The 16,283-nt window shown below is 29.1% G+C and overlaps 3 protein-coding genes across 9 annotated transcripts in view; 2 read left to right on the top strand and 1 right to left on the bottom strand.

Annotated features, from left to right (window-relative positions):
* LOC141452543 (uncharacterized) overlaps positions 1–11,394 on the top strand; it is a 26,192-nt gene extending 14,798 nt beyond the window's left edge. For 2 of the 6 annotated variants that reach the window (XM_074124811.1, XM_074124815.1), the window contains 13 exons: positions 605–815; positions 1,211–1,391; positions 1,745–1,928; positions 3,671–3,866; positions 5,290–5,480; positions 5,703–5,861; positions 6,689–6,817; positions 6,887–7,020; positions 7,105–7,195; positions 7,898–8,059; positions 8,305–8,401; positions 9,432–9,545; positions 10,263–11,394. In XM_074124811.1, the coding sequence (XP_073980912.1) occupies positions 605–815; positions 1,211–1,391; positions 1,745–1,928; positions 3,671–3,866; positions 5,290–5,480; positions 5,703–5,861; positions 6,689–6,817; positions 6,887–7,020; positions 7,105–7,195; positions 7,898–8,059; positions 8,305–8,401; positions 9,432–9,545; positions 10,263–10,330 (1,917 nt within the window). In that variant the 3' untranslated portion in view covers positions 10,331–11,394. Of the gene's footprint in view, positions 1–604; positions 816–1,210; positions 1,392–1,744; positions 1,929–3,670; positions 3,867–5,289; positions 5,481–5,702; positions 5,862–6,688; positions 6,818–6,886; positions 7,021–7,104; positions 7,196–7,897; positions 8,060–8,140; positions 8,220–8,281; positions 8,402–9,431; positions 9,546–10,012 lie in introns of those variants that run through there. The other 4 variants (XR_012457447.1, XM_074124813.1, XM_074124812.1 and 1 more) reach the window with 4 other exon arrangements.
* On the bottom strand, positions 11,391–15,083 carry LOC141452546 (leucine-rich repeat-containing protein 23-like). The gene has a single exon (XM_074124822.1). It carries the CDS (start codon positions 14,928–14,930, stop codon positions 13,824–13,826), a length of 1,107 nt encoding a protein of 368 aa, XP_073980923.1. The 5' UTR covers positions 14,931–15,083; the 3' UTR covers positions 11,391–13,823.
* Positions 11,877–16,283, top strand: part of LOC141452544 (uncharacterized) — a 21,237-nt gene continuing 16,830 nt past the window's right edge. For both annotated transcript variants that reach the window (XM_074124817.1, XM_074124818.1), the window contains exon 1: positions 11,877–11,999. In XM_074124817.1, coding sequence (XP_073980918.1) covers positions 11,977–11,999 — 23 coding nt within the window. In that variant the 5' untranslated portion in view covers positions 11,877–11,976. The remainder of the gene's footprint in view (positions 12,000–16,283) is intronic.

Here is a 16,283-nt window from a genome sequence, read left to right on the forward strand (position 1 = left end):
AGAACTCGCAAAATGTCTTCTAAAAAAAGTACTATAAAAATATGCAAAAAAAATATAACGTTCCATTTGAAAAAACCAAGTTGGATGCTGTATCTCGAGATACAGGGGTTTAAAAAATGGGTCAATCACTGAAAATAAACTAGACTAAAAATGATTAAATATATGTTTTTTATTTTTTCGAAATTTCCCGCCGTTAAAAAAAAAGTGGGTGGAACATATAACTTTGGTCACCCTGTATAATATTATTTTTAAATTAGTTCTTATTTAGATTTATTTTAAAGGTCACCTTTTTATGTATTTATAATCACATGATTTTGTAGATGAATAGAGAAAATGGTACATGGTTTTAGTAAATTTGAAAGAAATTTATGACAATATAAGATGTTAAATGAGTATGCTTTTATAATTTTATTTTTACAAATTTACTCCTGTTTCTCTTTTTTTTTTCTCTCTTATTGTGAACTTCAAAATTAACTATTAAGTACATATTAAGAATAAGTGGGTTCAAATTAATGATAAAAATCCCCCGCTGAGATTTTAGAAGATGGAATAATGGCAATATTATGAGGAATAATTACTTAAATAATAAATATTTGGTTCAAAGGTATTTGTAGAAAAGGATTCAGATTATGCTGGACAAGCTGTAGGAGTTATTGTAGCCGAATCTCATGCTCTTGCAATTAAAGCTGCTAGCAAAGTTAAAATAACGTATTCTAATCCGCAAAAAGTCTTTATAAATATGAGAGATATTATAGATCATAAACTGGAAGACAGAATCAAATTACATGAAACTTTGACTCCTAAAGAAAAAAAAGGTTTGTTATAATTTTGTGTAATAGCTTTAGTATTATTTAACCGATAAGTCGTAGTAAAGTAATCCATTTTAATTTTTCTTTATTGACTGGACTTTGTTTTTTTTGTTAGTTTTTACTTGAGAGATTTTTGTAATTTTTAAATTAAACTCAATAAAAACTTTAATACAAAAGTCCGTTTTAATGCACGGAGAGGTTTCTAAAAAAGATTTATGTACTCGTATATTATCGTCAACCGAAAGTTCAATTTTGATTATTAGGATTTTAGATTTTCCTTATAAGATTATCTGAGTTACAAAAGTAAACATGTTTGGTTTAAAGTTAAATACCATTCTTTAAAGATAACTACATTTGAATGCCTTATTTCTGTGATCTAAAGAATTGTCATCTATTTACAGATAACATTAAATATAAACTGAAGGGAAGTTGGGATCTAAAATCACAATATCACTATACAATGGAAACTCAAACCTGTGTTGCAGTTCCCGTTGAAGATAATTTAGATATATTTGTGAGTTCACAATGGCCTGCTGGCGTGCAAGAAGCCATTAGTGTTGCACTTAACATTCCAGAACATAGGTAAGTTGTCCATGTGATTGTAAGATTAAAGAATAATAATAATCATCTAGCTAAGTAAATTAAAAACTAAATAGAAAAAGTAACTGCAATAAACTTTTATATTTTGAATTAAAATCGCTGCTGATCATTGATTTCACATCAGTTAAGATACTAGATTAAGTTTTTTAAAGTTTATTATCAGATATCGATAAGCGTATTAGCCATTACTCTAAAAATGTTGCTTCAATGATATTGTTTTTTTGAATGTTTAAAACATTTAGTTTATTAATAGATTTTTTCCCCAATATATTAATATTTTAGTTTTAAATTAAGGGAAGAAAATTAACATTGTATTATTAAATTACGTTTTAAAGAATTAATATGAAAGTGAGAAGATTAGGAGGCGGCTATGGCTCCAAAATAACTAGAACAAATCACGTTGGAGTCGTTTGCGCTTTAGCTGCCTACCTTTTACATCGTCCAGTTCACATGGTGCTTAACTTGGAGACAAATATGGAATGGTGTGGAAAGCGATTCCCAGTTTTTAGTGACTATGAGGTATAAAGATGTGTTTTCTAAAAAATTGTTAGTGACGAATTTGAATTATTTAATTGCATTTTATTTTTAAATCACTTTTTTACAAAGAAAAATTTACAAATGATTTGTAATATTATTTTATTATTATTTTTTTTTTTGTAAGATATCTTTGATAACAAGTTAAAAAATTGAAAAATGATTAATAAATACTAGATTTTGAAATGTCCTAGCTCCTTTACTTTTGAAGATATCGAATTGCGGTTTCCGGTTTCTTTCATAACTTTTTATACTCTTTAAAACTGTGTATATGAAAATGGGAATCAACAGCGAACTTTCATTTTTGGTCGCGCGACAGCCGCGTATGCGGGCAGGAATCTAAAATCAAGTCACATATTCTGAAACTAGAGGTGACGGGCAACAAATTTTACCTCTACTATTTTTTGTTCAGATCAACCGTTTAAGCAAGAAATGCATTTGAGCCGTCTAAAAATGAACACCCTGTATATACAGGGTGTTCAGCATAAGACTACGGTAACTTCAGGAGGCGATTCTAGGCATCATTTGCAACAAAAAATTCCATGTAAACTATGGCTCGATTCGGCTCCTTACATTATAAATAATAAAATAAAATAAAAAGAAGAAAAATGAATATGATGTTAAATGAGTGTTAGGTACCAATTTCAAAAGAAAGGATTTTCGTTTAGACCTGTGTGTTATTCTTTAGTTAATTAAAGAAATATGCCAAATAATGTGAATAAATCATCATTTTGAACTACTCAATAAACTTTTGGAATTAACAGGTACTGAAGATCTTTATTTTATTTTATTTTATTTTTATTTTATTTTATTATTTATAATGTAAATTTTATACTTTTGAATATAGTTCTTAAATTAATTAATTATTAAATTACACGTTTGCAAAAAATCGTACTGGATTTGATGATTCTGATCAGTTATATTCTTATGGTAGGTGAATTCCTTTCTTAATGCCGACGCTGTTTTGAGGCCTACTTTTTTGCAATTAATAACAGATTTCTGCGTCAATTTTTAACATAACCCCAATTATTGTATACCGTTCGAAAGGTGATCGTATGTAGATGTTTTTCCTGAATAGTGCACGGTTTTTTCATATGAAATGTTTTTGAGAAAAATGAAGTCAAAGTTTTTGGAAAAAATTAGAAACTTGCTATTTCTTATGTTTGGGCCACAAAGTAAAATACTTAATATTATTTTTTTGGAATACAAATTAGCTTATTTAAAAGGAAATTTAACCTTCTTTCTAATGAGCTTATTAAAATAGCTGTAGCTTTAATAGTTTAAGAAATATAACATCTTTTTGCTAAAAAGTAGGAACACCTTGAAAAAACATAAAATTAAAAATATCTATAAAACGGAGCCGAATCGAGTCATAGTTTATATGGATTTTTTTGTTGCAAATGATGCCTAGAATCGCCTCCCGAAGTTACCGTAATCTTATGCTGAACACCCTGTATATAAAAGCAATATAAAAACCTTGAACTGCATTTACATTTCCCAAATATTCATTCTTGCTTAGTTATTTATATGATTAGAAATACAGCTTTTTATATATCTTTTAAAAGTTTCGGCATGCATGTACGCCTTCTCCGCAAACAAATTTCGGAAGTACAAGAAAGAAGAAAAACGTCAATAGGAAGCGGCTTATAAAATAAATTGATAGCTTGAATTACAGTACTTACCATTTTAAGAATATTATTTTGTTGAAATTCACCAATATTTTGTAGGCAGGAGTAAATGATTTGGGTGAAATTCAGTATCTGAATGCTAATATATACCAAAATGATGGCCATTGCTCAAATGATCCTGCCATTCAAGAGACATTTCATCATGTAATTAATGGTTACAATCCCAGTACATGGAATTTGAAAGGATATGGTGTAAAGACTGATTCAGCTAGTAATACTTGGTGCAGAGCACCTGGTAGGAAAACACATATTCTCTTAGAGTTACTTTATTTTTAAATTTAATTTAAGGCCCGTCAATTTTTCTTCTATTATTTCTAAATACAGAGCATTTCTAGCCTACAATTTGCAATCCTTCACTAAATATCCAGTTTTTACTTTCTCTTATAGATGTAACTGCAACTGGAAATGAGGAACTTGTAGACAGTTACCGCACTGTTTTTTTTTTTTTTTTTTTATAAAACATTCATCTTTTGGTGCTTCACTTGAATCTAAATCTAATCTGAAATCGGAACCAACTAATGGAAGAAGTAATCTTAGGCCTCGAAAAAGCTCACTGTGCCCCAAAGGCAACTAGTACATCATCCCTGCCTCATTAAAGTAGTTCAGTCAAGGGATAAGTGGTATCTCCAATTACGTAGCTCCAGATTGCAAGTGGCAAACTTTAGGTATCTTTTACTCGCACGTAACAGATAGATTCTTTATTTATGAACATCAATGGTAAAGAGCATTACATAAAGAGCAAAAGAACATTATTTATTTGTTTAAATTATTTTGTACTACTCTCATGAGTTACAGCTAACTATATTTTGTAAATATGATTTTAATTTTATCTTAAATTTTTTTTTTACATAAACTACCAAAATAATCTACTATGGACGGAGGCGATAGCTAATATATTTGACTATAAATCCCCACATTGCACGTTAAATAAAATTTAAGCCTAAGACCGTGAATCGAATCCTAAACCTGCTGTGTGTTTTGCGGTCCTATACATCATCCGATTTTATCTTAAACTTCTTTTTGATTGTAAATTGAAGCAGTTTATTATACTTCAGCTATGAGTGTTGATTTTATGACATTCAGCATTTTTGGTTCGTTCTCTTAGTTAACATTACTAAATAATTTTCTTTCTACATTGGGCACTAATTCTGTTATGAATTGTCCAAAAAAAATGAATTGTTAAAAATTTCAAACTAGTTGAGTCTAAATCGTACCGTCCTCATATTAGAATTCTCTGCTTAAAATTAAACTTTACTTTCGGGTCATCAACAGATTTTAGGCAAAGGTGTTGGGTTATAAAAATGATTATTTTTTTTTTATATGTAATTACGTATATAAAATAATTTTTATTAATTGGAAGATTCTTCTTAAGAAAGGTAAGAAAGTGTTGATGTTTCTTCCCTATTATAATTTGTTTCGCTCCAAACAACAATAAGACTTACTTTTTTTTTTTTTTAATGGTATCAGTGCTTACACTATTAACCAATCAACAACTAACTGTATGTGTGTTTAGCAATAACTGGCTGGTAGGTATAAGACTTACTTAATTACAGTTTAAATAAAATCTATAATTCATTGGAATCTGAGATGTGCATTAACGATGACACTCTTCCATTTCTAAATACAATTTATGCCAGTAATTGGTTCTTCATTTAAAGGTTCAACTGAAGGTATTTCCCTTATTGAAACAATTATGGAACATATTGCCAATGTGGTTAAAAAAGATCCAATTGATGTTAGATTGGCTAACATGGTAAAAGAAGGGAATCCGATTCCGCAAATGATTGTTGATATTAAAAAATTGGCAGATTATGATAAACGTTCAAAAGAAATTGATTTATTTAACAAGGTAATTAAAAAACTAATTGAATTTTTTAACATGGCAGTTGTAGACTTTTAAAAAATTGCTTCGAATCTTGCAGTTTTTCTGTAAGCAATTGACACTAAAAGAAATGTTTAATTTTGCTAATCAAATTTCTAATAAATATATATAATTTTAGGATTTTACAGAGAGCGTTTTTCTCAGATTGTTTATAAAGAGAAATCCATGTTCATATTTCGATTGTTTCAGGAAAACCGATGGAAAAAAAGAGGAATCACTCTTGTTCCTATGAATTATCTTTTTCAATATTGGGGTGCATGGTACGGGATGGTGAGCATCTTTGGAATCGATGGAACTGTTGCCATCTCTCATGGAGGTATTGAAATGGGCCAGGGATTAAACACAAAAGTAAGATTCAAAACTTGATTACTTTCAAGATGATGAATATAAAAATAAATAAATAGATGACTAGTATAAATATACTCATGTAAACAGTTACACTTTTTTAAAAATAATGTAACTGTTTACATGTGAATTTCTTGAAACAGTCTTTAATCATTTTTAATATAGTTAAACTTAAGGTTAGGTATTATTCTAATAACCATAGTTACAAAATGCTGCAGATGTTCTAGACTTATTTTTCTTTTAACCTCATTAACAGACTTAATTTGTTAAAAACTGACGGACTGGATATGCACCAAGTAGTAGAGATAAATCCTTGTATTACAAATAGGATATGCTATGTGATAGCTCACAAAGCTGCTAATACTATTGCAGTATGAGTTTAGACGTTGTAAGCAACATTTGTCGTCCGTTATAAATTCTAAAAACAATGATATTTTCGAATTTTAGATTCTAGAGAATAAAAATATTATATTTTTTGGAAATACCCCAAAAAATAATGAATACAAATCAAATTAATTATATACGAAACCAAAACATTAACATTTTCTTGATCAAATAGTGAAATCGTTAAGGTAAGGGGATGTAAGACTAAATAAAATTATTAAAAGATTATTATATTAACAATCAATTTGAAATAAGTATGAATTTATCAAACCAGTAGTACTTTTGCTGTTTATTGGTAGTAAGAATTTATTTTTTATATTGCATAAATTCAGTTTTAGAAAGCTGAGATTTGCTTTTTAAGAAATTCCCAGAAAATACTCTACAAATTGTTTCACTGTTTAATGAAATTCGCCTACTAAAGTAGTAATGAGTGAATTGATTTGCAGGTTGCTCAAGTAGCTGCTCATATTTTAAAAATTGATTTAGAGCTTATATCTATAAAGCCCACCACAACTTTAATTGCACCAAATAATACTTGTACTGGAGGCAGCGTGGGAAGTGAAGCCACTTGTTATGTATGACCAATTTTTGATGATGTGCTTTTTTCTAATATCCAAACAATTGTTATGAGATTAAAATTTCAGGCAGTGAAGATGTGCTGTGAAGAATTAAATAAGCGGTTAGACCCTCTGAAGAAACAATTGGGTCCAAAAGCAACTTGGATAGATATAATTAACCTAGCATACAAAAATGAAGTCAATCTTAATTCAACTTATATGTAAGCTGATGACATAATTTCTTCTTATTACTTTTATACCTTCTTTCAAACTAAGAGAAAATGCCCCTTTGTTTTTTGGCTCAGGTTTACAAACAAAGATGATGTTAAAGACTATCATATATATGGTATAGTAGTGACTGAAGTGGAAGTTGACATACTCACCGGGCAGTATCAAGTGAGTTCAAATGGATTTTGTATAAGAGAAAGTCATGTGAGGGTCACACCAGATGTTTTATTTGGAAAGAATTGGAATCTTTCCTACAGCAATAACTGATTTAGATTTAAGAATTATTATATGCTGTTATATAAAATAGGTAGTGTATACAGCTATACAGGGATTTGAAGTTCAAAGAAGATAAAAATCAGTGAAAATTTGAAACGCAAGGAAGTGGAATTGTAATTATAGATTCTCTATTTTAAGTAGTGGAAGAAGAAGAAAGTTCAGAACTTTTAAAATTGTATATACTATAAAGTAAATATTTTAGTTGCACTGTGGGTTGGTTAAAAGCATCATGGAGATCTATAAATAACGGCGATATGAATATGAATTTATTGTGCTAATTTAACCTGCAAATAATGATTCCTTGAACCATAATAGAAAAAAAAACAGGTTCCATTCAGTTTTTTAACCAATTGTTTAAGAACCTAATTATTAGTTGGAAGACATGGTCAACTTGTACGAAACTTGACACAATTTCATAAAAAATCATCATAACTTTAAACATAGATATTTCGAAATTTTTTAATAAGAAACTTGAGTGAAGAAATAATTGAGCGAATACTGAATTTTCGAAAGTACCTTTTTTGATTTTGAAAGTATTAAATTTTGGTTCAGAAATTCATTACCTCATTAACCAGTCACTTATTTATTCTACAGACCAGAAGAGTGGATATAATTGAAGATGCGGGTCAAAGTTTAAGCCCCGAAATAGACATTGGTCAGGTAGAAGGAGCATTTATTATGGGACTTGGCTATTTCACTTGTGAAGAAATTGTTTATCGTTCTGATACTGGAGCTCTGCTCACTAACAGGACATGGGTAATATCAAATAACTACTTCTTACCCATAGAAATTACTAAATAAATATATTTTAGATAAAATTTTAGTATTGTTTCATAGCGGGAATATTATTTTGATTGTTTGTGCTGATGTTTAATGAATGAAGATAAATGTTCAACAAAATATTAACACAGTATCGTATGAATTCAAAGCAACAAATTTTGATAAGTATAAAATTTATTTTTTTATTTTTAAAAACAGCATTTAATCATCTTTATTTCCAGTATTACAAACCGCCTGGAGTAAAGGATATACCCATTGACTTAAGAATTACTCTGAGAAAGAATTCTCTCAATCCTACGGGAGTACTTAGGTCAAAAGGTAATATATTTCTGAAATTAATTTAAAACAAAAGCTCTTACTTGATTAATCTTTTTATATTGATTTTTCACCCGAAACATATGATTTGAGGAACCATTGGTGCTAAAAAAAAATGTTTTTTATTTAGCTTGGCTTACATTGAATGTATGCGTGTGGCTGAGAGTGGGTACACGATATCAAAAGTCTTTGAAAGCACTAATTTGTTATTTTGAGGGCGGCCCAAGGCCTACGCCCCTGCGACCCCTTTGGATCTATCGTGGCTCCCCCACTCTAGAGCTCGCTCTCCTGACCCGTCCGTTTAATCAGACTCTTAATTCTCTTAAGACTCATGGGTAAAGCTCACGGGCCTTGGTTTTTCCTCCCCGTGAAGTAAAATCCTTAGCCAGACAAGCCCCTCACACTGACACAACACGTACAGTGCCGTTTCCTCCTCTTACAAATCAGATCCTACAAAGGCTGTCATCCGCCAGGCCCATGCGATGCATGTGTTTTCTGAGCCTGCAGTGGCCGGATTGATTCATTTAAAAAAGCCTATCACTTTTATTTGAAAAGTTTACCTTGGAAAAATATTTATTTTGGAGGAAATTTGATTTTAGTTTAGTACGCTCTGAAGCGCCCCTACAGTTTTGTACAGGACCGATAGAAAAGTTGGTTTAAATCTTTGCGGTATTAGATATTAAAAGCATAACTGGGATTTCAAGTTTAAAGAAAATCGGTTAACCAGAAGGGTGCAAAAGTAGGATATATATTTTTAATTTCATTCGAAATCTGTAAATTTTTGAACAGCACTAAATAATTGAGAGTTCGGTTTGTTTGATTGTCGAACAAGTTCAAGGAAAAGAGAAATTAGGCAACCGCCAATGTTAACACATTTTACTCAGAAACTAAACTACAATTACGTAATTTACGATTATATGGTGTACATTTTTACCATCTTTAGTTTTAAGAAATCTAGAAAATTTAGAACAGTTTAAAATTGCAGTAATAGAAGAAGTGCTTGTTTTATACCTTTTTTCTTTTTTTTTTCTAGCAACTGGCGAGCCTGCTTTGTGTTTAAGCTGTTCCGTAACCTTTGCAATTAGAAACGCTTTAAAATCAGCTAGACAAGATGCAGGACAGAGAGATGAAACTTGGTTTGAAATTGGTAAGTTTCGAATAAAACATGGAAGCTAATGTGGTAAAGCTCTAAAAAGAGAGTTAAGGAATCATGAAATCACCTGAAAAAGAATTTTAGAGTACAAATGAAAAATGAAAAAAAAAAATTATATTTTTCTTAAACTTGGCGTAAGCTTGCATTCAGGAAATTATCAAAAAATTAAAACATCAATTGATATGAATTTGTCAATAAAAAAGTAAAAAATATTTTAAGAAACATTAGTAATACTTATAGTTATTCAAATTTCTTGACGTTTTGTTTATATTTTGACAAAAAAAGTACTAATTTATGATAAATCGTTTAATTTCATATGGTAAAACAATATACATATATACTTTCGCTTTGAAATAAGATGCTGCAAGTTAAAACTTTTATAACAAGGGCCAAATTAACGAACTTCTGATGAAGAGATTTGCAGGTTATTTATTACATTAAAGTCAAGTAATTTTTTCTAGTGGATGACAATAGAAATAAAATAGTGCGGATCAATGAAATGAAATCTTTAGTGGTGATTTGAAGGAATGGGTTAGCTTATCTCATTATCAAAAAATTGATTAGGTAATTAGTTTTTGATGTCAACTAATTCGGTAGTTCAGAACGAGCTAATCTTAGAAAAGTATAACTTTTCTGGGAAGTAACAATTGTAAAGAAAATACTTCTTTTTTTACTTGTACTGAAAAACTGATATTTATTATTAATTTCTAGATCCACCATTTACTGGTGAGCGAATATGGTTGGGTGCACTCACAAAAAAGGAAATGTTTTTATTGTGAATATTCTGGCAAATTCACCGCAAACTTTTATAAAAATGTTATACAGTTTGAAAAATAATACTCAATAGACTTTTTCATATCTGTATTAGTTTTTTTATTTTTGTTTTTTAATACATTACAATATTTGAAAATTTCAATAAGAATTTTAAATTTTTGTGTAAACGTACAAGTTAGTTTTAATTAACTTAGAGAAATGCCTTTCTATATATGAGATTAAATTTAACTAATTTTTAATGTGTTTTAGGAATATAGCTTCAAAGAAAAATTTCAAATTTACCTAGTTTGATTGAAAAAAACTATTAAAAAAATTGTGACCACATTTTGGAAAACTTAAACTTTTAATTAAAATAGATATAAAAGGTAAAAATACAAGTTGTCCCACAATAAGTTCTTTTTATTCTAAGAATTAATGATTACATCGTATTCCTCATACTCAATTGTTATTATTTATGCAAAGAAGAAGAAAAAAAAGAAATACTTTTAAATTTGTCCATTACAATTTTAATTATCAGAATAAGAGAAATACAGATGAAGATGAAATGTGATTTTTTAAATTAATGAATATACCTAATATATTTAAATTGCACACAGGACCTACTTATAATTTATTATTTTATTTTCTGTAAGGATACATCCAATTAACTCAAAAGAATTCCTTGATTTATTGTGTTATATTGACAATAATAAATGTTTTATTAAAAAAAGTCTGGCCTAAAACTTGTAACTATTTGTGTATAAAAATCTAATGTAAAAAATCATTTTATTTTCAAGTGGTTCTAGGACTTCAATCTCTTCTTGAATTTTTGTAGATATATGTACATGTTTTTCATCACTATGTTAGTTTGAATAAAATCATCCTTTGTAAACAAAATCTCCAAACACTGAAAAATGTATTCAGTAAAATGGCACATTCCGGTCAGCCAATTTTCTTCTAATTCTTATTGTTCTGTAGGTATCAATTAACAATATTAGTTCTATACAGGCGCAAATGACGTCACAATAAAGTTAATGCGCCTTAAATAAAAAAAAAAGTAATATAAAGTGTTTTGATCATAAGGTGATTTCATTATTTTAAGATTGTTTTAATTTAACATGATTAATAATCAGCTAACAAAAGGAAGTGAACAATTAATGAAGATGATTATTAGTTGCGGACAAAGATGATAGCCTTGAAACACACTAGAAAGTGGATTATTTACATGATTGAGAAGATAGAAGTTTGCTGGCCAAATATGAAGAAAACCAATGCAATAGCATTCCATCAACTATTAATTTCATCAGTTAAAAAAATTAGCAATCCAGAAAAAATATATTTCCGTCTTAATAATTTTGTTAGCATATTAAATAGACAGTAATCAAAATTTTAATTTTTTTTAAACAATTTTGATAATTTAAGGTATAATTTTAATTTCATGTAATAAAGTTTGTAACATTAATTTTAAATAAAACGTAATTTCCACCAAGTAATTCGTTGTGGTCAACTAATTCTGAAAGGAATATATTGTAAAGAGATGGAAGCAAGTTGAGTGGGGATAATGCTCTGTCCTTTCTAAAGAGTGATCAGATCGTTCGATCAGTAGAATTCAGTGTAGTCTCAATGAGTAGTGCATAACTAAATAACCACAGATATTGATATAGTAGCAAGAATGTCGCCTGTTTATTACCATTTGTAAGTTGTATAAGAAACTTTTATAATTCTTAACATATGAATGTAAATTGGAATAACAGACTAAATTTTAATCAGAGTTAAGGCATATATATCTAATTTAAGGAACACTTAAGCATTGATGTGACGACGTTTATGTGATTTGAATATCTATAAACTTTTTCATTTTGGGTGGTAAAAAAAAATTCATTCCATTTCAAGAACAAATTTTTATTTTCTCTTATTTTTGTCGATAAATGCTCTGTAATCTGCTTTTCAGCGGTTCTGAAATGTATGGTTCTTGGTTTTGGAATATTTTTCTTTAGTTTATGGTCTCTATTATGGTTAATATGTTCGGACTGTGGAGAAAATTCTTCATCGAGACTACCATTGTTGAAGAAGGTGTTTTTCTCTTTTCTGATATTTTATTGAAAATAGCTTCTTAGTTTTTCTCATATACATACATATACACACTATACTCTTGGATTGAATATTTTGATGAATCGTTTCTTTAGTCAGAATTTTTGGCAATTCAGAGGAAAGGGACTGCGTAACTTTCCTTTCTGTTATGAATATAATTTGACTTAATGTTTAATGTTATTGAAAAAATATTTTCCAGAATTCTAACGATGTAGAACATGTATATTAGAGCCTCGAAATTTTAGTTAGAGAAAGTTAAGTGGGTTTCATACGTCCTTTGCAACCTCCACTGGAAGCCCCTGCAATTATACTTAAATATAATTGCTTATTGAACCAGTTTTCAGGAATAAAGTTCTTTTAAATGGTTTATTTATCTTCTTGAGAGTTCGATTTTTTTATATTTCAATTTCAATACAATGAATGTCTACAGATTTTAAAAATATTTCTTCATAACATTTGTTACAAAAAATTGGGGTTAATATGAGATCTTTCAAGAGGAAAAAATTGAATATTGCACGTTTTACATTTACAGGTAGGCCCTGGAAGTTTGACTTTACCTTTCTTATCTCACTTCACTTAATATGATGAACTTTGTCCTGTTGAACTTATTATTTAAGCGATGATTTTCAAAGTCGATATCCACTTTCTTCAAACGCTGATTTTATTTTTGTAAATATTTACTTACAAATATAAAGTCATATTTTACAATTTGTTGGTTTTTGATTTGTAGAAATTATGATTACGAACTAATAAGTGAGAGTAATAATTCAAGTAGCTAATTTTAATTTGATGGAAAAATATTAGTGTAAAATTTGAGTTTCCGAAAATCTCAATACAGAGAATAAAAGAAATAAACGAAATGTACAACGTAAAGATAAGATATTCAAACGAAATATAAAGTCTGAGCCCCTGCGATTTTTCTTTTTTGAAATAGAATTTTTACATCACACGTACACACGGCACACATACCTCGTTTTCCTAAAACGGATTTTTTTTTTTGAGACCTCAATACGCATATTTCGGTTAAAAATTGATATGGAAAAATTATTTACTTAGTAAATAGTGTATATTAAAATGTTTTATCCAGAATAAAATTGAGGGAAATATTTAAGAGTAAAAACTATTGAAATTTTTCTATTATTAAAGTACAAAATTGTAGTTTTTCTTAACCCTAAACGTAAAAAATAAAAGTTATATGTTTCTGACAATATTTCGGTTGCGTCAAATAGCTTTTCATATATTTTGCAAACCGAATTTGTCAAAATTCAAAAATGATTTTTGGCAATAATGTTGAGCCTTAGAATCCCCCATTGAATCATCCAGGGAATTAAACAAAATTAAAACTATTAATTGAAAAAAAAAAAAATCTTGATTTTTTTTTTTGTTATGATCTTTAACTGTAGTGTAACCAACAAAATAGCATTGGTCTCAAGCGCTTCCTTCGCTTAAAGAACTTAATTTTGTCTCTTCCTGTTCTTCTTCATCTGCTTCTTCCATTTTTTTTTTTGCATTCTCCGCTTCTTCTTCTTCCACCAAATATTTATTTATCCTTCTCATATTAGGTGAATTTAGTAACACCATTTGGCGAATTTCTTCTCCATCATTAATTGGATTTCCAATTAGAATCAGTATTCTTAATAAAGGTAATATTTTTAATTGTTTCAGTTGTTGTTCTTCAGCTATTTCGTTATCTCTCAAATTAACATAATATAACTTTGATAATTCTTCATTAAATCCTGTCAGTTTTTTAATTTTATTTCCTCTTAAATGTAACCACTTCAGGTTTACCAAACCATCAAGTCCTTCTATACTACTAATATTGTTGTAAGAAAGGAAAAGCTTTTCCAAAGACTGTGCATAATGTGCTGACATTGAATTCAGACGGCAATGACTTATAGAGAGTGTATGTAATTTTGGTGCAGTATCAACAAATCTTACAAATCTGATTCGGTTTTCATTTAAAAACAGAAATTGTAAATTTGGTTGATTGATACTGCTCATTGTAGTTAATAAATTTTTATTTAAACTTAAATACATTAAGTTTTTCATTATTGGTAACGTCATGGATTTAACCTTATTGTGATCTAAAATTAATGTTAGAAGATGAACTAATTGTGGTAGAATATCTAGACCTTCATTTGTGATTTTATTGTAAGTTAAGTCCAAGTATGTAATGTGTTTATACTGTTCGACGTTTGTGAGTTCAGTCAAATATAAACTTCTTAAATCAAGCAGATAAGGATACGGTTGTTTAGTTTCTACGTCTTTACCAAATTTACCAAATCTTTGTTTCGATAGATATCCTATCATTTTCTTTGGTCTTCTGTAATCTACCGATATCGAAGAAGGTCTGCCTTCCCCAAATGCATCAGGTTGCAGCATAATGCCACGTAAGTTAAACGATTCACTGTCATCTAATTTGGAGCTTGTATCAGTTCCAGTTGTGTGGCTTTTTTCCGCATCCGTAGTAATTTCTTTTTCTCCTAGCTCCTCACTATCTTCATATTGCGTCGTCAAAGCAGATTCGCTTTCCATCCTGATTGATATATAAACAATAATTATTGTAATTCGTCAGTTTCGTAATATCAAGATTGCATTGAAGGTATTATCTACATTTTTGTGTAGCAACGTAAACTAACGTACTGATCTATTGAACGAATAACAAATTGTTTTTACTTTTACAGAGTTTATCACCTGTGGATTAAGTTACATATGATTAAATATTGTATTATTAAATACTAAGCATTGACGAGAACTTAATCTTATCTTAAAAGCCCAACCTGCGGCCACGTACTTTCTGTTCAATAACTCCGTAGCTTAATATCAGATACAAACATCGTTGCTCTTTTGAAAATTACGTATTAACAATATTATTAAGGCTTTAATGAAAGTAATTAAATATCGTACGGAATAATTGTGATTATCATTCCATGGACTCATTAATATTTTAAGCAAATTTGACGATTGAGACAGAAATGTAAAATGCCTGGTTAAGTTTAGAGTTTGAATAAGTTATACATAATGAAAATTTGTATTTTTTTTTCTATAACTTATATATTTAATATCCTTCTTCGTATATGGGAACTGTATGGAAGTATACGATAAGGATAAGTATACGACTGAATGACGAAATACGATATCCGAGCGGTTAGAGGCGAGACCTGTAAAGCTAATATGTATTGTGGTACTGGGTTCGATTCACGGTCTTAGGCTTTGGTTAATAAACGAAATTTACAGTAAAGTATGTTTGCTAGTCGCCTCCGTCCACGACACCTAATTGGTAGTTGGACGTAAAGCCTACCTGAAAAAATAGGCAATTACTTTACTTTTACTATATGAAAGTTATGCGTAAAGCCCGATCGAAAAAATAGGCATTGCCTGCTACATTAAGTGTACGTATACATATGTATATCTTATAAAATCTCATAAAATGGATCTATTTTAAAATTTCAATTTTACTTCTAGATTTCTTTCTAGAAATATGAGCTAAGTTTCCAAGTTTCCCAAAAAAGAAGAAAAGAAAAAACAAAAATTGATAAAAGAGGACATAATACAATATAACCGAATAGAAAGTAGGCCATTAATCGCTCTCAATGCAGACGTCTGATAAAAATAACAGTAAGAGTGAATCCTTTTTAGTCGTGGGAACAGACATTTAAAGAATTGTAGACAAAAGATAATTTTTGGACGAGTGATTACCAGACAAGTTCAAGGGGCAATAATATTTTAGCTTTATCATGTTAAGATATTGTGATAACATATGTAGATACTAAGGGTATACCCATCAATACCTTTGTCCATTAAAAAAATATTGGTATTAAACTTTTATTATATAATTTTTCACTTTTTGTGAAAAGAGGTGTAATTCAGAATTTCAATAACTTAATA

The sequence above is a fragment of the Rhodnius prolixus genome, unplaced genomic scaffold (assembly GCF_049639745.1).
Source record: "Rhodnius prolixus isolate KJV_2025 unplaced genomic scaffold, Rpr scaffold_3, whole genome shotgun sequence".
Classification (NCBI taxonomy): domain Eukaryota; kingdom Metazoa; phylum Arthropoda; class Insecta; order Hemiptera; family Reduviidae; genus Rhodnius; species Rhodnius prolixus.